We start from the raw sequence: 26,405 nt of genomic DNA, 5'->3' as shown, positions 1-26,405 counted from the left end.
CGAGCCAGGAGGAGCAAGCCAGCCCGCTCGCGAAGCGTTCTCGGAAGACTTCGCAGTATGACACGAAGCGTTTCAAGGGCGACATGATGAAGGCGTTGCTCGACCGGAGGTTATGAGTTGAGAAGAGATCGAGATGAATGCGACACCTTTTGCTTTTGATATTGGACGTTTCCTGGCAGGGCAGCCCGAGCACGAAGGGCCCTGTAGGATAGCAGACCATGATGCATTGTGTGATTAGAAACTGTATGAAAAGCCCAGAAAAAAAAATCCCTCTTTCCATTGGCCGACTTCATTGCTTGAACGCTTCGCCTTTTTGCAAAGGAAAGCAAGGCTCATACCTCAAACGATGCCACCTTCCCTCCGACCATTCGTGAAAAGGAGTCCGCATCGTGCCATCACCTTCTACTAATTCATCAAATGTGCCTTCGTCTCCACCTATCATCCAAATGACTTTCGTGACACCCATCCCAACACAATTACGTGAGTAACAATCCCCAGAACTTGTCCGAAGACAGGACCGCCAAAAAGTCTCCGACCAGCTTGGACGACGTAATATCTGAGAAGATGCTCGAAATGAAATTCCCATTTGCCTACCATCCGCATCCCCATGACACGCCAACCGCACAGCCGCACAATCAAACACCCACCCCCTCCGCAACCTCCCTCAACGTCTCATCCCCCTCCCCCCACCACTTCTCAAATCGCTTCACCCCCTTGCGGGCCATCTCAAAATCCCGATTCCGATACACCGAGTCGATGAGCCGGACGTCCTTGGGCGAGAGCAGGAAGCGCTTGGGGCCGTTCTCGAAATCCTTGTAAGATTTGCAGGCGGGGAAGTGTTTGAGGACGTTTGAGGTGAGGGTGGTGTGGAGGGATTTGAGGAGGCGGTGGGAGAGTTGGCCTGGGGGTGGTTTGGGATTAGTGGTGGGGTTTGAGGTGGAGGGTTGTGATGGAGGGGATGGGGAGGCAAGGGTAGGGGTGATGTTATACTGACCGGCTTTGACTTCGGTGTAGGATTTGCCGCCTTTGACGAGGGGTTTCGCGTTGAAGACGAGGAGGGTTGGGGGGACTATGGCGGCTTCGAGGAGGGGGTTGAGGGCGGTTTGGGATAGGGGTTGGTAGGAGAGGTTGAGGTACTGGAGCGGGGTGGAGTTGATGAGGTGTTTGATTGCTGGGGCGGAGGCGTCGGTGAGCCAATTGAATCGAGAGTTCAGGTCTTGCGTGGCGTAGGATTGGCCGAGGTCGAGGACTTTGAGGGAGGGGTGGTTCGTGAGGGATTCGAGGAGGGAGATGCAGCCGGGGTCTTTGAGGCCGCAGGATTGGAGGGAGAGGCGTTGGAGGGTGGTGGTTTTGCGGAGGCCAGCCGCGAGGAGGGAGATGTTGTCGCCGACGGGGTTGTTGGAGATGTAGAGGGATTCGAGGCGGCAGGTGGGGTTGGCGAGGTAGTGGGATATGGCGGCGCAGGCTTTGGGGCCGAGACCTGTTGCGTTGAGGTAGACGTGGCGGAGGGCGATGGGTTTGGAGGAGATGTTGAGCCGGGAGAAGAGGGATGCTATGCCGTCGTCGCCTAGTTCGGTTTGGTCCAGGTCGAGGGTGCGCAAGGCAGGAAGCTCGGTGATGAGGCGGTAGATGTCGGTGCAGGCGGCGGTTTGGAGAGGGTTTCGCTTGAGCCAGATGTTGGTGATGACGGGCGATTTGACCATAGCGTCGACGAGCTTGTGGAAGCTAGCGGTATCGATGCAGTTGCCCGCCAGGTACCAGGTCTCGAAACGATGCGGGAAGTCGACGATGAAGCGAGAGATCTCCTCAGCGCCTGTAGGACCGATGATGTTGTTGCCGAGCAGGAAATGCTTCGCAAACGTATTGGACCGTAAGGCCTGCATCAAGGCGCCGATATTGCGTGGTCCCGTCACCATTTTGCATAAATCAACCCGGCCGTCGGCATAGAGAACGCCTTTCTCGAATTCAATGAGCTCGGCATCCCCGTAAGGCTCCACTCCGACCACGCCGTTCGGAGCAGGCTCGTGGGTACCGCCGGTAGAGAGGTGCTGGAAAAAGGGAGCCAAAGTCGTCGGGTGAGCGATCTCCACTGGCATGGGCAGCGCAGGGGCGCCGCTCAACGGTAGCGGGTCGGACGACTCGTCCCAGGGGCCTTGGCTGCTGATTTTGGTTATCCATTTGGGTGCGGTGACATCCCCACTGTTTTGCGACATGACCGTGGATATGGTGGTGGTGTCCGCCATGTTGTGTTGCTTGTTGTTCTGGGGAGCAATCTCAAGCCGCCTTTCGCTCTTTATGAGTGCAAAAGGAGTCACAGGCTTGAAGAACGTGCTGGAATCGATCTCGAATGACTGTTATGACTGGACCTCAGCTGGCGGCCTCAGGCATGCTTTTCTCGCCTGCGTCGATCGAATCTACAGTCACGTTGCAATGACTGTCAGCACAGTCGCAGTACTCTTTTCGGGGATGAAAGACACCAAGCTACCATAGAAATGAGGGATGTGTAATTGACGGCTTGCCGACTAGGTATGTGAAAGAGTACCAAAGCCCACCCACTGAGGCACTCACAACCTTCACACTCCCGCATAGAGACCTACAGAATCTCGTTTCCCCAGGTACCTACATGACCATGTCTACAACGCGCCATTGTTCGGCAGCAGACTACATCGGGATCACAAGGATCTTCGTGAATGTGAATTGAAAGTTGAGATCTCAGGGTGAACAGCTCTTAGGCGGACCCAGAATTCTGAACATGTCCTACGCATCTTGACATTCTAGACTGATTCAGAACAGCTTCTCACGCCTTCAAGCAGCTCCTCTCCCCGTCTTCGAAGCTCTTTCTCCATCGTGGTCGGATTCACGTCCAAGTCGGGACACCGCTTCGATGATTCGCGTGCGGTAAGGAGGAACTTGTCGAAGGATCGTGCTCGATTGAGCCCGAACACAGAGTCGATGGCAAACATCTGATCATTGGATTGAGTCTTGTGACGCGCATTGCGTGAGGTTGACGGAGTGAAAGGTGAGGTGAAGTTGGCTGCGTGCCTTCTAGATTTGGAGTATGATCCGTGCCATCCCTGCAGCCGATCGGCGGCTTCACCAGCCGACAAACGCCCACCCTCTGTCTCCATCACCATTTTGTGCTCATCAGCAATATGGAGGACCGCCAAAACCTCGTGGAAGCGACGGGACGAGCACGAGAGTCATGGCGAAGAATGAAAAGGTCGCACTCTTCTGAAACTCGGCGCTCTTCTCATGGCTGCCTCAAAACGTCCATCTCGAGCTATCTGAAACACTCTACGCGCCGGAGCAGCTGTGCACTCCTGGCGAATCACCCATGCTTTCAACCTCGACTTGCGGTTGCGATCCGCTCTTGCATGCAGCGCAGAAGTCCTCGTCCAACCGAGCGCGATGAACTACCCCAAGTTCATGCTGGATGCAGCCCAAGAGGAGAAAAGTCCTGCTCGAGACGCCCTGTGACACCTGCTAATGGCTCGCACAGCTTTCGCGCCAGGCATTCTCGCTGCTGGATGAAGTCAAGACCTGACAATGCATGGGTAGAAGGCGTTTCAGCATGTGCTTCGAGAGCTAGATCGCCCTGTATCCGCTGAAGAACACGATGCAGGAACGCTGGTATTGTCGAACACGCTCCGCGTCTATTCATGGCGGATCCCGGCGTCGCGACAATAGCAAGACCCACGCGGTAGGAGGTCCAGGCGTTGGTATTCTTCTCAGGTGAAGTCCCCAGCTATTGTCGTTCACTTCTCTTCTATTGTCGAGCACCTTCTATTGTTCTGTCTATTCTTCCATCGCGAAGGCTCCAACGCCTTCAAGAGGCCTTCGGACTTCTTCTCTCCTTCTACCACCTTCAACACACCACCGTTCAAAAAGCAACCTACCACTCCTTCGTCTTCGCTGGTCGATCGACTTGAAACCAAACCAAGAAGCACCAACAACCACTACAAGCACCACTTCAGACTGCCGGACAGCAATCACTTAATACCTCAAGAAGCACGGCTAACCCATGTTCCTGCGCCTCTATCCCACAGACAAGTACGTTTCAACCAACCTCTAAGCCTCCACAGCACTGACCAGCTCTCTCAGGCTCATCTACATTCCTTTCGAAAGTCAACGCATCGAAGTCCTCGCAACAAAGCTTCAAGGAGCCAAATCCAAGACCACGCAGAAGACAGACAAGATGACGCTCTCGCCCAAGTCCCTCGCTGGCCCAGGCTATATCATTCTGAATGGCATCCGTGTCATGAACATTATCGGCTTCCTCGCCGTGATCACTGCCAGCGTGGTGATGCTGGTCAAGATCGATACAGATACCCATCTGTTCTTCTTCGACGCAGTCAGCCATGTCATTACACTCATTACGAGCAGTAAGTCTTGCACAGATAGCCTTGCAGGATCGCAGCTAACATTATGCAGTGTTCCTGATCGTCTCAGAGCTCTCGCTGTTTCGAGCCTACTTCGCCCGCAACTGGCCACTGCTCAGTCCCAACCACGGCTTCGTCACCCTCGCACTCGCCATGATCGTGCTCGGCATCAATGTCATGGGCAACCTGAACAAGCCAAGTGGCAGTCAAAAGGAGCTTGGTCTTGCGTTCTGGCGCATTGTCATCGGCTCAGGCATCATCATCTTCATCCTCGGTTGGGTGAACTTGTTGTCCGTAAGTACAGCCCATGCCAGTTAATATACAATCAGCAGCTGACAGCATCCCAGAGTTACATCTTCCGCGACCGCAAGCAAGGCATCACGGCTCGTCAAGTCCGTGCTCACGGTGCTGTCGCAGTGCACAAGACACCACCATCCAGCGAAGGCTCAAGAACGCCACCAGCACCGGTGCTCGCACAGTCGTACATCTCCAACCCAATCACTCCCTCGCCGACGAAGACCAGCAACCCTTTCCGCTTCATGTCTTCAGAGCGCCGCGACTCGGTCCTTCCATCCTACCACACCGCAGCATCAGCCACATCTTCACCCGTCAAGGAAGTCGAGCGACCACTCTCCCCCACCAGCAAGTACTCTCGTCTGACGACCTGCACCAAGAAGAAGGTCTGGGGCCCCGGCGGTTTCTTCAATCGACAGAGCAGACAGAGCCTCGCTCCACCACTTCCCGTCAACCCTTCGCAACCAGGTCGTGAGATGGAGATCTCTGCACCAATGGGCGTCAACCCACAGTTCGCACACCTCGTCCAGAGACCAGATTCTGCGCTGCATCCCAGTCGACAAGGCGAGAGCGAGGCGTTCCGTTGGAGGGTATGAGCTGGATGAGAAGGGGTTTCGAGAGCTCATCCAGCGAGCCACTGCGCAGAGGGGCGCTTTTCTCGTAGCCGTTGTCTTCGATTTTCAGCGTCGAACACTTGCTGTACTTTTTGGTTTTCCTTGCGGCGAAAGAACGAAGAGATGATACCCATTCGCTCATTGATGATAATGAAGTCCAAGAATGCAAACATTGAAAAAAGTCCAACCTTCACTTCGCCAACTTCCCTCCCTTAATAGCCACATACTCCTCCTCGCCCCCTGTCGACCCCAACCCCAACCTCTCCTCAATCACACCCACAATATCCTTCCACTCCTTCATCGCCCCACCGCCCATATCCCCACACGCCAAATCCTTCTCAATCGGCCTCAAAACCTCAATCCACCCTCCCTTCTCCACACTCCACTCCTCCAACATCGCCAAATGCCTCGCCGTAACCGGATGATTCCACATGGCCGTATTCATCGCCGGCGCCACCAGAATCCCCTTCCGATCGCGCTTCTCGCCATAAGGCAGCGCAACTCCCGGCCGAGGCTTATCGATCAACCCGCCCGTCGAATCCCATGCCCGAACGACAGAGGAGACTAAGTCAGAGGATAATCCGAGCGAGATCTTTGCGAGCGAATTCGCCGACAACGGCGCGATGACCAGCAGATCCGCCCAGCGCCGCAGCTCGATGTGCAGGATCGGGGCTCCGCGCGTCCAGGGGACGAGCCATTCGTCTTCGTCGCGGTAGATTGCTTCGACGTTGGGGATGGCGAGGAGGGAGGGGAGCGAGGGTTGTTCCGGGGATTGGGATTGCAGGAAGGTGGTTGCGGAGGGCGTGAGGAGGATGCGGATGGAGAGGTTGGGGTGGTGTGAGAGGGCGTGTAGGATGTTGGGGAGTTTGATTGTGGCGACGGAGCCGGTTGCTGCGAGGAGGAGGTGGTGTTTGGCGTCGGTGAGGTGGTCGGAGGCTTTGAGGGGTGGTGGGTGGGGGAGCTCGTTGTTTTTCGAGGTTTGTGGACTTGGTTTTGGGGTTTCGTCTTGTTGTTTTGGGTTTTGGGCTTCGAGACGCAGCTTTTGGAGTTTGATTTCGTGTTCTCTTCGAGATGGGATATAAGTTATCGCGGCGAAGAAGCAGCCCATCATGATCAGGTACGGAATGGCTCGCAGGAGTTGGGCCAGCGCTTTGTCGGTCTCTGGCATTTCCATCTTGGCTATTCGTGCATGGCACGTCGTGGGTATGGTAGTATGGTGGGTGGTGGATATGTGAGGCGGTTGTATTTCGCATTACTCATCCCGTTGTTGATTCCCTGGCCGGTGCTCCGCATCGGGAAACGGACCGGAAGCCGGCGCAGCACTCGTGGCCCGTGCACCACTCGTTTGGACGACTTCACAACGCTCAACCTCGCATTCTCTTCTGCACTTCATTTCGAGACACAACCTCCTCCTCGTCCCCCTCCCGGGCACTTCGGCCGCGCTGTTCTAAGCTGCCTGCAGTCAAGTAACTAGCAACTAGGGCACAGTTACGGGATAACTGTGGTCGTCAGTAGGTGGCTAGGACCGTGACAGGAGTTCAAGTTTCTAGATTAACAGCTGTCTTCGTCGAGACTGTCACCATTTTTCTGCGCTCTTGGATACCCTGTCTTTGTGACCTTTAGAAGCTGAGAACTTTTGGCACAGTCATGCTGAGAAAGGACCAATCGCCTCGCAGGCGACCTTTTCGAGGGCCAATCATCTTGCAGGCGACCTTTTCGAGAGCCAATCACCTTGCAGGTGACTTTCTCGACAGCCAATCACGTCTCTGATGAACTTTCGACGGAACCTACTACCACCACCGCAACAAACAATACCACTACCTGTCAAGTTGAGGAAGCGTCAACAATATAATTCAATTTGGACAGGTCGCGATGTTACCTCTTTGAGGCAGCCATCAACTGCTGCGCTGATGTACTGATGTGAAGATGCCCTGCCGGCACCCCTATCCGCATCACAGCGAGCGGCATCAACAGGCATATTCGAACATGGGCACCAGTCCTGTGATTCGATATCCTTCTGTCGCACATACTGCTTTCTTGAATTTTCTTGATCGCTATGACATCGGCTATGCCAACTGACGAACTGGCCTCGCAGATTGCACTGGAGTGGGCAGACGACGGGAACGAAGGACCACCGATATAACGCTAAAAGTCACTTGAAGCCTGAGAAGTGCCCCTGCATAGAACGTGTCTGCCATGCTGTCACACCACGCTTCATCGGATCCAGGATCGACATCTTCGGAGGAATACACAGCCTGACTGCAATGCAAAGTATATATAGACGAAGCACCACGTGCATGTGTTCGCATGCACAACTCGTCGACGACGTCTACGTTGTGCAGATCACCAACAATGGGGCAGAAGAACCAAACGAACGCACGGGAACTTCATCTGAGTGAAGTATCAAATGCGAAGGGCCATGAAGCCATGAAAGATACTTATACTGGGCATTTATCGCGCTCTATTCCTCGAAATCAAGCAGCTTCGAACAGGAACAAGCTACATCATTGTCTACGATCAAAATCGACCACCGCAATCTCTTTCTGCCCTTAGAACTTGCGGATTCGCGAACCAAGCCGCTCAGTGCGACGAAAACCACTTGACGGTTGTCTAGCAGAGCATGTCTTGGCTTTCCGATCTATATAGGCGTACGACTGGCCGTGGATTAACGACACTCGGGTCGGCCCTTAAACCACTATCGCTTTTGTGGATTCTAAGTGCCTTGCCGCTACATGTGGATGCAGCAGCGGTGGCAACGATTACGGGCTCGCCAGGACATCTCTCCCCTCGTGCTGCAGCTCTCTGCCAGCCATGGGCTGATCCGGACAATGGCGTGGGGCCTTTGTGTCAATGTGGAAGTGGAGCCACGCAGACTTATCTCTCAATGCTCTCCGGCAGCAACCCTTGTCCTTACACAAGTATTCCTTCTACAGGAACTGTCAACCCGACCGCTTCACAGACAGCAATGACGACCACAACGAGTCAACCTACAAGTTCCACAACTACCGCTCTGCCGCTCTGCGTTCCCTACGAAGATCCTGATAGGCAAGGCGAATCATATTGCCAATGCGGGACCGGATCCCCGGCGACGTACCTGACACTGGTCTCCGGTAGCAACCCCTGTCCTTACACGAGTATTCCTACTACTGCAACTCTGGACCCGAGCCAGCCTCCCCCACCAGCGCCCACAGCCTGCACGGACAAAACCACATTGCCAGGGGACTCGACTGCGTTGTGCTGGGATCAATTAGGACTTACCAGCTACGTGAATGACTGGTGGTCTGCCAATCAGAATGACTGTAGCAACGATGCGTACAATGGCTCGAGTTCTTTCGCCAATTGCTGGTACCGTAAGAAGACGACCTACTCTCCGAGCACCTGCGACGTGATCAATAACGCAGCGCCATGTGTGAAGCCCGACTACTCCGACTTCTCCAACGTTACGGACTTTTGGGTGACCTGGAGCATCTACAACTCATGGGAGCTGTTCGTCAATCTGAACTCGGCCATCACAGGGGCACAAAATGACGTCTCGGACGCGGCTGGAAAGGTCGTAGGGATCCTGAATCCGCCAAATCCCTCGGGCACGACTCCTGGCTGGGAATACGTCCTGGACGCCCTGACGTTCGGCCTCAGTCTTTACTCTGAGGGTTCGGTGGCGTTGAAAGCAGCCTTTCGCGCACTGCCCCAGTCGTCGACCCTCGTCGACAAAGTCTATCCCCAAGGTGATGTCTCGGGAACCGTGACGGAGTGGACGCAGGTTGCAGACGCGGTTGGCAACTTTTGCGTGCAATGGGCGGACTCACTTGCCACTGCATTGGAGGACATCGTCAACGACCCGGTCACCTTTACGGCTTGGACTTCGGCTGGTCAATTCACTGGTGGCGTGGCAAATCTGACAGCGCTCACGGACTCGATGGTCACGACCGTGGGAACATATATGACTGCCGCAGCTATCAATGCAACCGGCTATCTAGTAACACGCACGGCAAACGTCGACGTGAACGAGCTTCAGGACAATTCTACACTTCGCTGGTCTACCGGCTGTGGTGGAGGCTATGATTCTTCCGGTAAGTCGCATTCACAACGCTGACTTCGCTAGTTGTTGGATTTGAAACCGATACTGACCTTACCGATGTAGGAATTTGCGGAGGACAGTTCTTCTACGACGGAACAGATACTTACAGTCTGATCAACACACAAAATTTCCAAGTCAACGAAACCGACATTTTCTCCCAGCTCTTCAATTCTGGTATCGATCTGGTCGACCCAAGGCTACTTTTCTCCGGCGCTTTGCAATGTAGCCAAACTTGCGGCTCGAATGGAGACTGTGCGCCGTCCGTGGATTCGAGCGATATGACATCGTTCAATTGCCTTAGCAATGCCCGAGTATGTACGTGGGGCTGGGATACTTTTGTACGTGATTCACGACGCTTGCTTTCTCGAAGATACACAATACCAGTGTATATCACAAGAGGATATGCTAACCTGGGACTGGAATTTTTAGGGCCCATTTCTTCCCGGCTGTTCTTCGAGCGATCTACCACGATTCGGGATTGCTCAGTGCACTGATACAGTGGAGATTGGAATGAGCTCGTGCATGCCAAAGGCTTACCTGGGAGGCGCGATCTTGCAGGACACGCCCTCGGGATTCTCCCACAACACTGGAGGATACTGCAACACGGGGTGTGGAGGGCTAGATTAGGGGACGAAAGGGGGGGAAATTGTAGAATATCAGGGGTTTTTATCATACTTTGTTTGCAGGGCTTGCAAATGTCATGATGGAGGACAGTAGTCAAGGTAGTGAACGAGTATATGTTATGTGGTTGATTGACGACGTTTTGGCCCCCAAATTCTGCTTTCCAATCAGAATGTCCTTGCGTCATCCGAGGCCCATGTCGAGAGCTTCATCAATTCTTTGTAGCTCGTGTGAGAGAACAACCCTCCAAACACATCACACGACACAATGTTCTCAAGGACAGCACTATCAGCGGTACGCGCGAAGCATTCCCAAACGTTCAGCCGGATGAGCGCTGACACTCTTCCAGGTCGCCGGACAGGCACTTCGCCCTCGCCGCAACCCGCTCCTCTCGCCACGATTCGCGGTTCTGCAAAAGTCCTTCCTATCGACAGAGACCCGACAAGCGATCGATAAGGCCGTCGCATCAGCACCCGTTGTGCTTTTCATGAAGGGAACCCCCGAGACGCCGCAGTGTGGGTTTTCAAGAGCGAGCATTCAGATTCTGGGGCTGCAGGGTGTGGATCCGACAAAGTTTACGGCGTTCAATGTTTTGGAGGATGAGGAGTTGAGGGCAGGTGGGTCATATCGTTCTCGGTCACGAGATGGCTGCGTAAAGATACGGACTGGAACACAGGTCGACTGACACAGCGCAGGAATCAAGGAATACTCAGAGTGGCCGACGATCCCGCAGCTTTACGTGGACAAGGAGTTCATCGGTGGGACTGACATCTTGATGTCGATGCATCAGGACGGGAGTTTGGCGAAGTTGTTGGAGGAGAAGGACATCTTGATACCAGCCGAGAGCGATTCCAGCAGCAGCTCTTGAGGCTTCGCTGGAAGGAGACAGTCTTTCTTTCAGTATGTACATATACACACTGTACTTGTCTACGTTCAGCTTTGACGGGTCGTTCCTTCCCTCTTTCGAGTTGCATGTGCAGGGAAGTCACGATTGGGCACGTGCCACTAGCTCCATTTCGACTTCACCTCACCTCAACTAACTTTCACGCACATACACACCACACCGGCAAATTTCAGACTGATCGGACAGACACGAGGCTATTCCGGGACAATGGCACACGTGCAAGCGAGGCGCCGCAAACCAATCACGATTCCAGGGTCCGTTCAGAAGGAGAACCGCAATCCACTCCGCGCACCGCCAACCAGCAAGAAGACTGTCTCGATCAACGGCATCTTCGACCATGTGAAGGGGCCCCGAAAGGCCCATGAAGTGCGAAGTGTGCTATCTCCGCGACCTGCTGGAATTCCAAAGGCCAAGGCAACACCAGGCTACTTCACAGGCAAAGGAGCCAACCTCTTGAAGGGCAAGGTCGCTCAGCCGGGCTTCTTCGCCAAGTATCGTGCCAATGGCGACAAAACTCCATCGGGCTTGCCCTTTTCTGGTGAGTACGATACTTGTCTCGAAGCATGACGTGCCCGAAGGCTAACGAATGCGTAGACCCCGTTGCCGACTATCACAAAACGGCTAATGCCAACTTCGAGCGCCGCATGGAGCAATGGCGCAAGGAGCTAGGTCTGCGTCGCGATGGACTTGATGTCAACGGCAAGCCTATGAGGAAGGCACCTGTACCGACTGAAGCCGACATCGACGCCGTGGCTAAGGAGCTTGAAGAGCTGCAGAAGCCGATCGAGGACGACGTTCTGCACATCCAGGACCCGCAGACAGGCAACGCAACCAAGACTCGGAAGCTCGGCGAGACCCTGGAGATGCTCGATCGACGACTCGAGAAGAAGTTCTCTCAGATTCAACAACTGGAGATAGAGCAGAAGCGACTGGACGATGAAGTCGAGATCCTCAAGAAGCAAGTACTTGGCGATGACAAGGACTACAAGAAGGCGAAGGATGGCTATGAAGCTCAGCTCACGCTGTTGCAGAAGGAGGTGGAAAAGGTGGAAGCTCAGGCGAAGAGTGAGCTTGAGGAGATGAAGCGCAAGGATCGCAATGCGAAGAAAGCGTTCAATCTCAAGATTCAAGCTCTGTGGGAAGGCATCAATGACTACGAGTGATTTGGAATGAGGACATAGCGACCGACGAAGAAGTTGCGGCGGACACCTCTGATGTGACGGCTATTTGGAACTTGCTCTGCCGGAATGTTGGTGCGTCGAAATGAGGGAACATAACATGTCGCTAAACATCAATGTCATATTTACACTTAGAGATGCCCATTCGTCCTCTCAAAAGACAGTACAAACTGTTCATCTGGCGAGTCCGGCTTCCCAAGGGCAACATTCGCCCTCCTCTTCTCCAGATCCATAATGATGTTGAACAGCGTCGCACTCGAGGACTTCTTGTTATCCTGCGTACGACAGATACTTCCCGGACTGTTTGCTGTATCCTTGAACACCTCAAACAACTTATCGTACGTTGGCTCACCGGGAACCTTCTTGGCCAGCTCCTCGATCCTCCCCACACGAAACTTCGAATCCGCCAGCCAGTTCTTATCCTCGACACCAGCATGCTCCAGCAAGTAATGATTCGAATGAAAGACCTGCTGCTCAGCATTCATCACCACCTTCCTCATCTCGACCGAACTCCACTCAAGCCCAACACCCCCCGTCGGATCCGCAATCAGCATATGACAAGCCGACGCAATCCCATACTTCTCGAGCCTTTGCACCGCCTCCTCCCTCGACCGACTCTCCAACACCATCCTCAACCCCAAATGACAAGGCAACCTCGTCGGATCCATCCCCTTCGCCTTGATCGCATTCAAACAAGCCCCCACCCCAGCGGAATTGAGTCCAATCTTCCCAATCAACCCCGCCTCCGTGATCATCCTAATCGTCGGCTTCCCCGCCTGCTCAATCGTCAAATTCACCAGATTCGCCTTCTGCCGCTCATCCCAATCCCAGTTCTGCGCCAGCCAACTCCCACTCCCCGTCCGCCACGAGAGCGCCGTGCATCCATCGCTGAACAGGCCGAACGCGATCTCCGTCCGGACGTTCAAGGCGATGATGTCCGCGACGTCGAGCTCGGCGCCGGCGGCTATGCCGGTCATTTCTTCGAGGTAGTCGGGCCATTTGCGCCGCATGATGGGCTCGAAGTCGAAGGCGAGGTTTTGGACTTGCGGCCAGGTGAGTTTGGCGGAGTCTTGGAATTTCCAGGTGTAGAAGGTGATGCTGCCGTGGATGGATTCTTTGGCGTGTTTGCCGTGTTGGAAGCCGATCTGGCGTATGGGTCAGTTGTTGTGATCTGATGATATGGAGAGGCTGGTACTGACTTCTCGCGGCGTGCCGCTGCAGTGAATCTCCAACATCTTCGATGCTTTCTTTTGTCTATGAGACGGAGTGTGGACTCTTGGCTGTTGCTGATATTCTAATTCTCTTATCCTCTTCTCTTCCAAACACTTAACAGTCCACAGTTCTCGCACTTGATCACCATTTGCTGCAAGAGGAAAGAGGTGGAAGGGCGTGCTTAGTGTTGAAAGCCGGACACTGGCCGCTATCGCAATGCTGCCGGCCAAGCTCGTTGGCCGACTGCTCATGAGGTGGGGCATCAGACCAACTTGCGTGCGAGCTTGATAGCTTAAGGGGCAGGAGGATTCGATGATAGAGTATCACATGGCGGGAGGGTAAGTCGCGTTGGTCGCTTTTGCAGCTTTGACTGTGTATTCACTTACATGTAGACTAAGAACGCACAGGCCACATATAACTTCCGAAATGGGCACAGGGTGCACTAGCACTTCAAGCGCCAGAAGTGTGTGTCGTCCACGATCTGCATACTCGGTAGTAACGATCTTTTTCGCAACTCGCCGCACTGGCAGCTCCATGTTCCCCTAATCTCTGGCCAAGGATATCGACTCCATCGTCCGTGCGAAGTCCTACAAGGATACAGCGTCAGGATTCTCACTCTTGGCTCATTGAAACTTGAAGGATACCATCGTGGATCTGCTCGCCAAGTCAGCGTCCATCGTCTAATGTCGCTCTCCCTCACTTGATCGGCATCCAGTCGAACAAGGAAGTAGGATCTGCTCTTTTGGTCTGGCTAGAACAATCTTGAGAAGCACTGCAGGGGCAAAGGGCTTCATCTGGTGTTTGGCCTCTCGAAGGCTTAAGTCTCAAACGGCCTTCTCTGTATACAGAAACGGGGGCAATGTGGAAAAGAAACAAGGCCGTGCTCAACCGATATGGTCTGAGCTCTCATCACATTGACACTAACCACTAGGAGATGCTAAGCGCTTTTCGAGGAGGCAAGGTGTTGTTGCAGATCATGTTTGCTGAGGGCTCAAAACTTTGAGTCTTTTGTAGCTGTCTTGCCTCCGACGGAAGAGTTCCATGAAGGAGACGCTTAAGGAGGTGGAGGAGCACAAGGCGTCGGGGTTGTCCTGACAGCCAGTACGTATCGCGGACTGCAGCGACAAGATCTCCTGGTTTTCGTCCGTGGTACGTCCTGCTCTCGGGCAAAAATTCAATGACGGAACAAATCAGCATTGTCTCGAATGCCGCGAACGGGAAACCACACAAGATCAGCCGCTGCCGAAACACTCATGCATTATGGTCTGTCTTTCGTCTCGTCTAGCGCAAACAGCAACGAGGCCAGTCCTCTTCGAACCCAATGCACGACTTCAACATGGCCGATCAAGAGCTCGAGCCAAAGTAGGGAGCCTCCACCCGGGGTCCCGTATTCCTCACAATACTGTGCGACAACTTCCAATTCCCATCCTGCAGAAGCCACACATCGTCGCAGCGGTAGTAGATCCGGTATGTCTTGGTAATATCGTGGAGAGCGCTAGGATCCCATCTCGAGACGGTGATACTGTTTTCACGCAGATGTCAGAAACCTTGTCGCACTGCTACAAAAGTTGATTGAGGGATGTAGGCAACGCTCCTACTTACTAAGTAATCGAGCTCGCGTTGGTCGGAGTATTCAACTTCTCCAGGTACAGGTTCGTCACCAGATGCTCCCAGTAGATCCCTTCGGGCGCCGTCTCTTCGAGCACAGTGCGGACTTGGTCGAGTCCCACGGCCAATCCGCCATAGCCTGCTCCGAGGGCACTGCTGTCGTAGTAGATATCTTCGGTCATGACTTGCGATAGGTTGGACCATTGCTTTTGGTCGATGGTGAGGGCGAATTTGTACCCGCCTTGAGTGAGCTTTGTGATGGCTTGGGTTGGAGGGTAGCCATAGTTGGGCGGTGATGGTGGTGCGCAGAGGGCGAGGGGGAGGAGCAAGAGTGATGCGAAAGCTGTTGGGATATGCATGCTTGATGGAGATGGAGAGGGATCGCCTTGGGGATTTGGTTGTGAATGCGACCGTGGTCAGTGAAGGTCCCTCTTATTATATCCCTAATTGAGCTGGAAGGATGCTACAGGAGCAACCCTACTCAAGCGCTACTTCCACGCTCAGTACTGCAAACGAGGCTCGCAGGGTGAGTAATAAGCATCCCGTGAGACTGAACGGTCAGCCATTGGCATAGGATTTAAAGTAAGACATCCGTAAAAGTCAAGTAAGACTCAAGTCTAGAAAGCATGTCGAGACAGTGGACCCCTAAGATCAGCGGGTAGTACGAATGAGCATCTTGTAAGAATGCGCAGCAAGCTATTGCTGTGATATCATAACCGCGTGTTCCTGGATGATCAGATTCGCACATGGCTCACTCCGACGGGTTTGAGAGATGGATGTTGTGGTAAAGCCAAATCTGAGACCATCTCGCAAACATGCCCAAGGCGCGGAAACCCTATCCGAGACGGATGATGGATCCGCGGACAACCCAGCTGCAAACTCTATATCGCATTTGTCTGCTGCCCAGGAGACACAGAATTTTGGAAAAAATGGTGCATGGCAGGGGCTCGGGTCCTGACTTTGCTTGACCAGGCATGCTCGCATGAAGCTGCAAATTCGTTTCGCCTACCTTCTCGACTGGGCAAGCGCATGTGAAAGCCGCGCTAGCACTCACCATCATCCAGATCCATCGAGAACGATAGTGACACTTCCAGCTTTATCGATCACTGAGTCAGATGCATCATCACAAAGGCGACGGAGACTCACAATTCAAATGTCTTTCCAAAGAGTCTCGATATAGCTCTTTTTCATTCCTTTTCATTCCGAGTATTGCAAAAGAACAACTGCTGAGACATCTAGGCAGTACACAGAGAACACCCATAAGATCTAGCTCTTGTGTTGCTTTTGACATAAGGCCTAGCTTTGAATGATACGTATGCGTCAGATGATTGTTTCCGGAGCATTGCCACGATCTAATTGCTGTCAAAATCAGCAAACATGTCGCTGTCGTCGTCCTCGCCGGTTTATTAAGCTATTTTCCTGGCTCCGCCTGCCGTCGGTCTCGAAGGTTTCGTGCTTTTGTAAGCCTTTGACGTTCAATGGAAGGCAAAGAGCACGCATCCATTCTCGGTGCTTTCGTCATCGTACCCAACTCCACGTTGGAGTTCCTCCGAGATGTATCTTGTCCTTCATCAAGCATCCAACGCCCACTCTCTCGAATGTCTCCAGCTGATCAATTTGTTTCAAGATAAGAACATAGTGCATCTGTGTCGGCAGCCTTGCTTCTGATCGAAGTTTGCCAATAATCACACACTTCAAGGGCCCGTTCAAGACGTTTCCGCCATCCCAGACGATTCCGGACTGCGTCTTCGTCTGCTCCTGAGGGTCCATGTCGAAATTTCTGGCAATGACGTGAAGGGCTGAAGTCGACCGGTCTCGAACAGACCTTGAGTTTCGTACTGGGTTTGATAGGGTCATAGCCCAAGGCGAGCGGTACTCAGTCTTGGTCCATTCGATTCCGTCGAATGGGAGGTTCAAGAACTTGATACTGCCTTGATAAGCCATCCAAGACCACGAGGGCACGTACTCTCGTCCAGGAGGCATCTCGATCTTCATCAGGCTTGGAGTGTCAGTGATGTCTCGCTGCCATAGCAGACTGCGTTCCAGATATATGTTGAAGAGACCGAAGCCCCCACCGGTATCAAATGCGCGGCATAATCGCCGCTCCAACCCAGCGATGGCTATCGGCTTGTCATGGTCGTTCGTGAAACGCAATCGGCAGTATTGCTCGTAAAGTGATTCGAAAAGTACGATATGGCCGCCTTTGGTGTCCTTCTCCGCCATTCGTGGAAAGTCAGAGTCGCCCAGGAATGATGCTTGCTTGCTAGTGAGCCCGTTAGTACCGAGCCCTTCAGGCACTCCCCGGCTTGCCTTCGACGTACTTGGTCATCTTTGAAAATGTCTCGCATCGGACACCTTTACCACACTCCCAGTATGTCTGTCTTTCTGCGAAGTAGATGGTCCGTCGAGCAAGCGCGCGCTCTTGCAGCACCCACCCGCGTTGGTTGAGGTGTCCTTCAATGACGTCGTGTTGAAAGTCGTCAATGTCCTCGCACAGAAATGTGGACTGATTGGGCATCAGGACTGTCCCCCGCTGCGTGCGTTCTCCAAGGAAGCCATCGGAGACGCCCTTCGCGCGGCTTGCAGCTATGACACAGTAAGCGGCACTGAAAACTTGTTCCATACGTTCGGCTTCCTCGTTGAAGTCTCCAGCTGGACCTTGTATGATGCATAAGGCGTCGACCCATAAGTAATCTAGCCCGATGTCCCGAGTCACTTGAATCGCCTGCTGGAGTAGAGCTGGGAGTTCGTCGATTGAGATCTTGTGCTTGTGTAGCTCATAGTTTGGGATTGTTGTGCAAAAATGCTGGTGTGCTGTTCTGTCTCCCCAGGGGTACGATAAAGCAGCGAATTTGAGGCTCTGCTTGCATTCCTGCCGAAGCTCGACAGATTCTATAAGTCGTACGCAAGGAGCTGATTTTGTTCCAATTTCGATTAGCCTGGTGGGCAAGTGTAACTGGCTTTCAGTCGCTGGGCAGCAGCAGTCCTTGTGATTTTCATCGCAGTCTCGTAGCCACTCCCGCAGAAGACCAGCGTGAGCAGGAGTCCCTACACTAACGAGCTGTGGGACGGATATTTGGATGTCGCCATGGTAAATAGCCGCTTCGTCATCTTTGAGACCTAAGAGAGTATAAGCCTTTTGCTTTATGAGAACTGCAGGCGCCAGTTACAACTCACTTGCTATTTGGAAGATTGACAAAGCTCGCCTGATTTCGCCATCTACTTGCAAGACGAATCTGGTTCCCTTTCTGTGGAGCTGTATGTCATATGCATCTGAGACCGATGGGCGCTTGATCAGGCTTTCACCCACGAGATGAAGTAGCAATTTGCATAGATCACAACCAGTAGATGAAGCCTCCAGCTCGACAATCGATAACCTGTGTCTGGGTCGCGGGCTTTCTACCATGTTAAGGCATTGCTGGCATACCCGTGACTTTGGCGCTGCGGAGGAGAAGCCTGACAGAGATTTGATAGATTCGACGGCTTGCGCAGCGAAGCTATTGTCCAGTGCGAAAGTCCAATCCCGCGGATCCAAAGGTTCGTGTTTGTATTCCTTTCATTCCTCATTAGCTCTTTCATTCCTCACTAACTTTTGTCATCATGGGTAACTTATCAAGATTTCTAGACGACGTACCTTCAAGCGATGTTGATCATGTATTGACAATTTTGTAAGATCCACGCCCTCTTCATCCATCGGTCGGTACGGCCCTGATTCCACTTGTTGGGTTTGCCTTGGTACAGCCCCAATGCCTACGCCCATAGCGGATGGAGCCAACAGGTGTTGTTGGGCAGCATCCCTGGACTTGACGACAGACCGGAATTTGCCTGTGCGTTCGCGACCTGTCCATAAATATCGACTTTGCTCAGGCCTCTGCGACTTTTCTACTAAAAGCGTGAGCTCCTGGACAAGCATTCCGGCGTCTATTCGCGCTTTGCCAGAAGCGATCGCCTCCTGCGTATCAGGTAGAGCCACAACCAAGAGCTTGTCTCTGACCAGAAGGACGAGCTCCCGAATGATGCTACCTTGGTCACTATTGCACTCTGGGTCGAAGGTCAGGATATCGTTCATCACCTGGCTCATCGAGCGATTGACCTCTGCCGAGAGAAAGATATTGTTTCCAAGGAGAGTGTAATAAAGCGTCCCCTGATAAACTCTTGTCTCGGTTTTCCAGAGTTCGTGCAGTCCATCGTAGCCGTACAACAGCCACACAATCGTCTCCATCAAGACGCAACCAAAGGACCAGATGTCATACAGCCGCGAGCGTGGTTTGTTCTGACCAGTCACCGCTTCAGGTGGCTCATATGCTTGCGTGCCGAACTCAGTAGTAGATGGCGTGCTTCTTCGAGCGGTTGCCACAGGGTGCCTTTTGGCCAGACCTAGATCACCTATCTTCAAGATTCCCGGCCAGGTAGATCCATCCAGCGAAATGAAGATGTTCGCTGGTTTGAGGTCTCCATGACGCCAGTTAGAATGATCCCCATCGTCAGGAGCCACAATGTGCGGGATTGAGGTATTAGAGGGATCTCCAAACTCTTGTTCATCACCATTCGTATCTGGATACAGCGTTCTCGTCCGTCCATGCACCGATTTTAGGGCGTCGGCTAAACCTCTGAATTGGATCAAGATGTTCCTGATCAATCGCGCATCGGGTCTCACATTCGGATGCGTCTTCCAAAGTTTGTGAAGGTCACCACCGTCAGCCCATCTCGAGATAAGAAGGTATTCATCTCCAATAGCTACCGCCGCTACACGATCATTCAAATGCTTGTGTGATTGCATTTGTGACAGGGCTTCTTTTTCTTTGTTCCAGGCGACTTCTGCCCTGAGCTTCTTTCACCGACCCAAAGTGCCCTTCCCCGTCACCATCGCCAGGTTTTACAATCGGCAGAATTGTGCCTTGCGGGAAGTCGTATTCGAACAGATCAAATTCGAACACCGGCGCCAAGAAGTGCCACTGCCCTCTGTAAAAAGATTCCCATGCCTCAGAGCCCCAATCATCCTCGTGGAAGATGTTGAGATGCGGTTTGTGCTCACATTCTCGGTGGACCTTTGCTTTGCCAATGCTGTCATCGTGAAAGCATATTTTACTAATCTCGGGTATGGGGAGGACGTCGTCTGTCAATCCGTAGTCCTTGCAGAGCTGCAGGGCGTCCTGGAGATCGCCCTCTTGGCATTTGCTATGTATCAAAATAGCAAACACCCGTTTTGCTTCCTGGAAGACGAAGTCCACCAGCTCAATCGGAATCCCTGGAGCGCACCCCGTGATGGTAGGGGCTGTGATCAACTCTGCGATGTATGTGTGCGGTAAAAATTTTGGCCGTTGCTGATACCATTCTGCTGTGGTCATGCACTGCTCAAGCCTTTTGCGCAACTGTCTCTTCATGTTGGTGGGTATGTGGGAGGGACTGTCTCGAAAAAAAGGACGGCATGGTCGGAACTTTTAATTCCTCCTGGGCGATCAACATGACGCCTTGCCCGATGATTCACTTCATGCAGTGTCGCCCTCAGCCGTGAAAAGGCAACCGGTTGCCTTGGCCAACGCTACAACGGCTTTGTAGGGCGAGCAGAGCGTCGGTTGAGAACAGGCTACAACTGGAGCCGCACCGATACTCTGCAAAGGCAAACGTGGCGCGTCGACCGCACTAAGAGAGGCAACCCGGTTCATGTGCAGCCAGTGCGCCCTTCTGTTGCTCGAGAACTCATGAGGGTTATTCATATCACACATGGCGTCCATTCTGATGGACCGTGGTCTGTAAGGATCATCAACACACCAATGGAGTTGCGTTCGGGTCCTGGCGAACTGTGTCCTTGTCGACCTGGAAAGACAATTTCGATCTACCTGTATCACCGCTCTGTCAGTCACGCAGGCGCCTCTGGAGCGCCTTCTCTAGTGGCCGCGATCCAGCTGCTGGCATATCTGGCCCGACCATTCACCTCAAGGCAGATGCTGTGATTGGACCGTGAGGATCTTGACGAATTAGAGGAATGGGTGCCACACCAACACTTGCTGCACTTCAACATTGCTTCGTATGCGGACGTGAGGCGAGGGCGGGAGGGTGTGCTGCGTACATGGACGTGCATAATGTGCCGTGAAATATATGCAAGGACGGCACAGCGCACGGTGTGGGGTGAAAGTTGCCACGACTCCCCCCCGCCCCCCCCCCCCGGGAACGGCACCGTTGCCAAGACGAAACGTCGCCCATTGGGAGCCAGCTCTATACCTGGGGTCATCGCAGCCAAAGTTCAACGACGAACAGCACATCGGGAGTGCGACTTATTCTCAGGGCCAAGCTGGACGATTCCAACATCACGGTCAGATTCTAGCGTAACTCTCGGTAGAGAGCAAGACCATTCTGACGTTTCAAAGCAGCGCTGGAGACGCTACATGGACTGTCGGCATAGAGCGTGAATACTGAATACTGTTGGACAGTACAGTCCAGATGGGCAGGCTGAGACGGATGCCTGAGGCATCAATGCCAAGAGTCATGTGACTGAGGGGAGCTTACCTCTCCTCAGTCCTCCTGCTTCCTGTAACTAACTAACACAATTACACCTAGGTTGGTTCCTAGTATTGTTTATTAATTTGGTTACTTCTACTATGTTCGACACCTACACAAACCCTGTAGAGTAGTCTCAGCTCAACAAACACAATTCATTCTATTCGTTCAATTTAGCGCTAAGTTGAATATGAATATGGTCCGGCTGAATTGAGTATTTAATTCATATTTAGATCTCGGTGTGTAAAATCGGCCTTGGCATAGCAAAAAGTGCTGGTCAACGAGTATCGCAGCCTCAAGAGCATGTGACAGACGCACAGACCTTGCCAGCCAGCTATATCTATTTCCTTCTTCTAGCATTCCTCTTCTTTTTTTCTTCTCTACACACAGCGAGTTCCGGCATGACTAGCCTCCGGGCGGGCGAAGACTGAGAGCAACGACAGCCCCGACTCAGAATCCTGCTGCCGCCGAGGGTAGCGCCAGGTAGCGCCTCAAGCGTATATAATACACCCACCCGTGACGTCTACTAGCGATGTGCGTTTCGTCTGTTCTCTGTGCTCACCTTCTAGGGGCGCAAAGCTCACATCTAGGGCGTCCGAATGGCAGCTCACTTAGCTGCGCAATACTAGCCGCTACTTGACAGCTCGTGCATACCTTTACGTGTTCTGTAGTAGGACATCGGACTCGAGGGTTACCTTCCAAGTCAGGTGTAGTACTAGCCAATCACTTTACGCAAGCGCGCTAGCTCACTATCTTTCGCAAGGCGGCGTTTCAAGCCTAAGGCAGCAAAGGTCTGCCTTAGAGGGTAGCTCGAGAGCATGTGACAGACGCACGGACCAAGCCAGCCAGCCAGCTATATCTAATTTTCTCTCCAGCCCTCTCTCTCTCTCTTTTCCTCCCAAACCGCAACAAGCTGCGGTGCAGCCACCACCAAGACCCCTGCCGCCGCCGCCGCCACCCCTACGGTAGCGCTTCCGCCCCAAACGTGAGCAAATAGTTCGCGGGTGACGCCCTTCAGACACGTACGCTTCTGCCGGTTACGATTTTCACCTCCCTTGAGCGCATTTCCCAAGTCAGGGGCCCTTGCGCTGTGGCGCTTCGATTTGCGCTAGGTTCTTTATATTTATCTATGCATGTACAGGGCAGGTGCTCGGGCTACACTCGTCATCTCTCAACATCTTTACTTCCAAACATGTGTGAAGCAACTATAAAAGTGGCTCCCTCTCCCCGCTCCACCGCCCGCGCACGTAGCGCACCGCAGCACCTATGTGAAGTCTCTTCATCTGCAAATTCATAGTCGAGGCATGATGTATCGAGCGCAGGGTGAGCGCATAGCGGGCACGTAAGGCGCGGGCGCGGGCGCGGGCATAGGCGCAGGAGCAGGAGCAGGAGGCGGTGAGGGCGGTGGCAGAGCCGACGCCTGCCATGCTGTTAGAGAGAAGAACAAGAGCGCAAGCAAAAAAATTCTTATAGCTTAGGCAAACAAGCATGGTCCGTGCATCGATTACATATATACTGCCTTACGTTTTCGTTGCTCTCGTACTTTGGATACTAAGGGGGTAGCAGGCGTATAGGCGCAGGCGCGGGCGCTAGCAGCGGTCGTCGCGGGAGCTGCTTGCAGGAACTAGGAGGCCGCGAGGGCGGCGGCCCCCTTAGCCCTACGCTAGCTATATTATTAGAGAGAAGAAGAAGAGAACAAAGAATGAAATTCTTATAGCTCTAGCAAACAAGCATAGTCCGTGCGTCGATTACATGCTCGCGGCATTGCCGCCTTCCCTCCACACTCAAGTCTTAAGGGCATCACACGTGCGGGCGTGCGGGCGCGCAGGCCAGCGATGGGGCTTGTTGTTGATGGCGATTGACGGCCACTTCAGTAGCGTCGGTCATGCTGGATAAGGGCTGTCAGTTTTGGGACAAGAGAGCAGGCGGATGAATATATCTTGTAACCCGATGGAAGTCCGTGCACCTACCACGTATGCTCCTGTCACATCCTTGCGGCATTATTACGCAGTTGAAACGCGTGTGGACTCGCGGGCGTACGGGCGGTCAGCATAGGCATTGGCACAGGCATGGACAAAGCCGCGGACGCGATCGCAGTGCAGCGACGCAGTGGAAGAAGGAGATCTGAAGTCTCGAATGAGTCCAAGCCGTCCATGTCTCATGCAAACAGCTAGAACAAGCACAAGTTATCTGATACTGTAATCACACTGCCTTTCTATACATACACCAATCCCATCCCTTTAAACGCCACGCTTTCGAAATCCCATGCCTGAAGCTTCCACCAGTCCATGCATTCTGTCATGGCCGCGCTTGGGTAGTAACTTTCTCGCGGACAAGCAAATCTTATGCGTTGGCTGGGGATTCTTTGCCAATGGTGGGGTTCGTGCCAGAGAGCAGCTTCGAGTCAGACGACAGGACCTCGTCGGGTTTGTCTGTTTCGTTCGGAGTCAGTTTTTGTTTCTTGGAGGTTGAGGGGAACTTCACTTACCATGACGGGCGTAGAGGCCGAACTCTTCGTCCTCATACTTGCCCACGCGGCCCTTCTCCACATCCTCGCGCGTAAGGGTGAGCTTGCTCTTGGGCAGACCCATCGAGCCAAGGAATGTCACCGCCTCTTTCCACTCAGTGGCCTTGCGCTGCTTGTTCCAGTTGAGCTCCTCACCCATGAGGTCAATCACCTTAGGTAGCGCTTCAAGTGCAGCCTGGGCGTTGAGGAAAGCTAACCTCGTCCTTCGGGCGAGCACATCAACTGCAGTCTGGGCGTATTCGTGACGCACAGCGTAGCGAACCTCACCATCCACGTATGGGTAGAGCTCGGAAATACGCTCACCTCGCACAGGGAAGCGGTTCTCTGTGGGCGCGCAGAGAGCAGCAACAGTCCACGCACGATCTCCGTAAGATTCGGTCAAGTGTTTCGCGACCTCTGTTTCGATGCCGTAGTGCTGAATGATGTTGATGAAGAGAGTCTTGGAGAAACCGTGTGCGCCGACCAACCTCACTGCGTGAGTCTGGCAGGAGCCGTCAAGCTTGATGTCCTCATGGAAGCCCTCAACACCAGAGACGAGAGGTGGATTTGGCACGCCCTTGGGCGCCAGCTTGAACTCCTTGATAGCCTCATCAACAGCCTCTTCTGCCATCTGACGATAAGTGGTCCATTTGCCTCCAGCCATGGTCATGAGACCAGAGTCAGAGGTGGTGAGCAAGTGGTTGCGGACAAGACCCTCTGACTTTGCCTTCTTTGGGTCGCGGACGAGAGGACGGATACCAGACCACGCAGCAAGGACGTCGCCACGTCGAACATTGATCTCGGGTTGCAAATAGTTCTGTACTTCCTTCAAAATCCAGTCGATTTCCTTTTCGCTTGCAATTGGGTTGGGAGTGACATCGCAGGGAGCATCAGTGGTACCAGCAATCGTGTTGCCTTGCCATGGCAGGAAGAAGATGACACGGCCGTCAGAGGTACGAGGATCGATTAGACCCATGTTGGAAGGCGAGTAGTATCCAGGCAGAATGACGTGAACTCCAGAGCTAGGTGCGACGATTTCAGGTACAGCTTGGTCGTCCATCTTGCGGATGGAGTCGGTGAATGGTCCAGTAGCGTTGATGATACCCTTGGCCTTGATATTGAACTGCTCGCCTTTGCCGCCATCCCTCTCAGGTACCAGATCCTTGACCTTTGCGCCGCAAAGTCTGCCATTGGCGTCCTTTTCAAGACCAGTAACCTCGAGATGGTTGACCATAGTAGCACCGTAAAGAGCAGCAGTTACAGCAAGAGAAGCGTTCATTCGAGAGTCGTTGTGTGCGCCATCGTAGTAAACCAAAGCACCCCAGAGGTTGTCCCTCTTGAGCATTGGGAAGGCATCCAGAGCCTTGCTCCTTGTCAAGAAGTACGAAGTCTCAATGTTCTCAGATCCAGCAAGAAAGTCGTAGGCCTTGGTACCCGCCCAGAAGTACGGCGCTTGCCACCACTTGTTGACGGGAATCATAATCGGGAGCCATGACGAGAGATGCGGCGCAGTGTCGAGGAAGTATCTCCGCTCACGGAGAGCTTCCTTGACGAGCTTGTACTGATTGTAATCCAATTCGAAGACAGCCTTTTCCAGATACCGAACACCGCCGTGGACCAGCTTGGTGCTCTTTGAGCTTGTGCCAGATGCAAAATCGTCTCTTTCCACGCAAGCGACCTTCAGCCCTCTCGAAGCTGCGTCGAGTGCGATTCCAGAACCAGTAGCGCCACCGCCGATGATCAACAGATCGTAAACATTGTCCTCAGCACCGCTCGACTCCTGCTCGAGTCCCAACGTGCTCTTGACCTTCTCTTTAGCTTCCTGGAACACAGCGCCTGCGCTGGCCTTCAGCTCGGCAATCTGCTCTGCTCTTGACTTGATGCGGGGAAACTGAGGAGGGCGGAAGACACCTCCTTCGCCGTACGTGGGAGGAGGTACGGATGCGGCCTCGAGGCCAGGGACGTCGCGCGGTCGGTAGACGAAGTAGAGGGTGCCAGCGCCGACACCTCCCGCGAGGGTCGCGTAGCCCAGTCCACGAAGGATGCGTCCGGAGCGGCTGGCTGCCATTTGGCTGTGTCGGAGAGGAAAGGGAAAGAGAGGACGGGCGAGGAGACAGGTGTAACAAAAGTATGATTGCGAGATGCGATCGGGATGTGGCTCGCGGCAGGCCGAACGTGTGGAGCAGCTCCACTGGGATCCAAGTGCTACAGTCAAACCTGGATAACGCAATATTCCGTAGGAACATAACCTCTTTAACGCTATACTTTCAGCTTCAACTTCTAAAATTCGGTGTGAACCTCTTACCTGCCTATATTGCCTTAACCTGATCAATTTATTGGCTAAACCAGGTATCAAAAAGATGCCTTCAGACCGCAAGACACCTGGCCTTTCAGTCTCTCAAAGGAAGGCCCTTCGTCAATATGCACAACAACACCCTCAGCTAACTCAAAAACAACTCCAGCAGTGGTTCTTGAACGAATTCCAGCGCAGTATAACGCAGCCTACAGTCTCA

General features: G+C 53.3%; 10 protein-coding genes across 10 annotated transcripts; 3 read left to right on the top strand and 7 right to left on the bottom strand.

Annotated features, from left to right (window-relative positions):
• Positions 1–635: 635 nt before the first annotated feature.
• Positions 636–2,213, bottom strand: M409DRAFT_66427 (uncharacterized protein; the record flags this gene model as incomplete). The annotated part of the gene is made up of 2 exons (XM_033816936.1): positions 636–901; positions 995–2,213. 2 exons carry the CDS (start codon positions 2,211–2,213, stop codon positions 636–638), a joined length of 1,485 nt encoding a protein of 494 aa, XP_033667771.1.
• A 561-nt stretch (positions 2,214–2,774) lies between these two features.
• On the bottom strand, positions 2,775–3,134 carry M409DRAFT_54655 (uncharacterized protein; the record flags this gene model as incomplete). Its single annotated transcript, XM_033812777.1, has 1 exon — positions 2,775–3,134. The coding sequence occupies one exon, from the start codon at positions 3,132–3,134 to the stop codon at positions 2,775–2,777; it is 360 nt and encodes a 119-aa protein (XP_033667770.1).
• Positions 3,135–4,195: 1,061 nt separating this feature from the next.
• On the top strand, positions 4,196–5,269 carry M409DRAFT_66426 (uncharacterized protein; the record flags this gene model as incomplete). The annotated part of the gene is made up of 3 exons (XM_033816935.1): positions 4,196–4,382; positions 4,432–4,673; positions 4,727–5,269. The coding sequence occupies 3 exons, from the start codon at positions 4,196–4,198 to the stop codon at positions 5,267–5,269; spliced, it is 972 nt and encodes a 323-aa protein (XP_033667769.1).
• Positions 5,270–5,477: 208 nt separating this feature from the next.
• On the bottom strand, positions 5,478–6,461 carry M409DRAFT_22932 (uncharacterized protein; the record flags this gene model as incomplete). Its single annotated transcript, XM_033806555.1, has 1 exon — positions 5,478–6,461. The coding sequence occupies one exon, from the start codon at positions 6,459–6,461 to the stop codon at positions 5,478–5,480; it is 984 nt and encodes a 327-aa protein (XP_033667768.1).
• Positions 6,462–10,253: 3,792 nt separating this feature from the next.
• On the top strand, positions 10,254–10,854 carry M409DRAFT_66424 (uncharacterized protein; the record flags this gene model as incomplete). The annotated part of the gene is made up of 3 exons (XM_033816934.1): positions 10,254–10,280; positions 10,336–10,603; positions 10,682–10,854. 3 exons carry the CDS (start codon positions 10,254–10,256, stop codon positions 10,852–10,854), a joined length of 468 nt encoding a protein of 155 aa, XP_033667767.1.
• A 243-nt stretch (positions 10,855–11,097) lies between these two features.
• On the top strand, positions 11,098–12,053 carry M409DRAFT_22930 (uncharacterized protein; the record flags this gene model as incomplete). Its single annotated transcript, XM_033806554.1, has 2 exons — positions 11,098–11,428; positions 11,485–12,053. The coding sequence occupies 2 exons, from the start codon at positions 11,098–11,100 to the stop codon at positions 12,051–12,053; spliced, it is 900 nt and encodes a 299-aa protein (XP_033667766.1).
• Positions 12,054–12,199: 146 nt separating this feature from the next.
• On the bottom strand, positions 12,200–13,303 carry M409DRAFT_66423 (uncharacterized protein; the record flags this gene model as incomplete). Its single annotated transcript, XM_033816933.1, has 2 exons — positions 12,200–13,213; positions 13,268–13,303. The coding sequence occupies 2 exons, from the start codon at positions 13,301–13,303 to the stop codon at positions 12,200–12,202; spliced, it is 1,050 nt and encodes a 349-aa protein (XP_033667765.1).
• A 589-nt stretch (positions 13,304–13,892) lies between these two features.
• M409DRAFT_66422 (uncharacterized protein) lies at positions 13,893–15,247 on the bottom strand (the record flags this gene model as incomplete). The annotated part of the gene is made up of 3 exons (XM_033816932.1): positions 13,893–13,912; positions 14,633–14,802; positions 14,883–15,247. The coding sequence occupies 3 exons, from the start codon at positions 15,245–15,247 to the stop codon at positions 13,893–13,895; spliced, it is 555 nt and encodes a 184-aa protein (XP_033667764.1).
• A 1,159-nt stretch (positions 15,248–16,406) lies between these two features.
• M409DRAFT_54648 (uncharacterized protein) lies at positions 16,407–20,272 on the bottom strand (the record flags this gene model as incomplete). The annotated part of the gene is made up of 6 exons (XM_033812776.1): positions 16,407–17,151; positions 17,210–18,008; positions 18,066–18,144; positions 18,316–18,441; positions 18,523–19,634; positions 19,753–20,272. The coding sequence occupies 6 exons, from the start codon at positions 20,270–20,272 to the stop codon at positions 16,407–16,409; spliced, it is 3,381 nt and encodes a 1,126-aa protein (XP_033667763.1).
• A 3,457-nt stretch (positions 20,273–23,729) lies between these two features.
• On the bottom strand, positions 23,730–25,960 carry M409DRAFT_66421 (uncharacterized protein; the record flags this gene model as incomplete). Its single annotated transcript, XM_033816931.1, has 2 exons — positions 23,730–23,818; positions 23,875–25,960. 2 exons carry the CDS (start codon positions 25,958–25,960, stop codon positions 23,730–23,732), a joined length of 2,175 nt encoding a protein of 724 aa, XP_033667762.1.
• Between the last annotated feature and the right edge of the window lie 445 nt (positions 25,961–26,405).

This window comes from Zasmidium cellare, assembly GCF_010093935.1.
Source record: "Zasmidium cellare ATCC 36951 unplaced genomic scaffold M409scaffold_17, whole genome shotgun sequence".
Taxonomy (NCBI): Eukaryota; Fungi; Ascomycota; class Dothideomycetes; order Mycosphaerellales; family Mycosphaerellaceae; genus Zasmidium; species Zasmidium cellare.
Note: the sequence above shows the minus strand (reverse complement) of the source record. Positions and strands in the feature narration are given on the sequence as shown.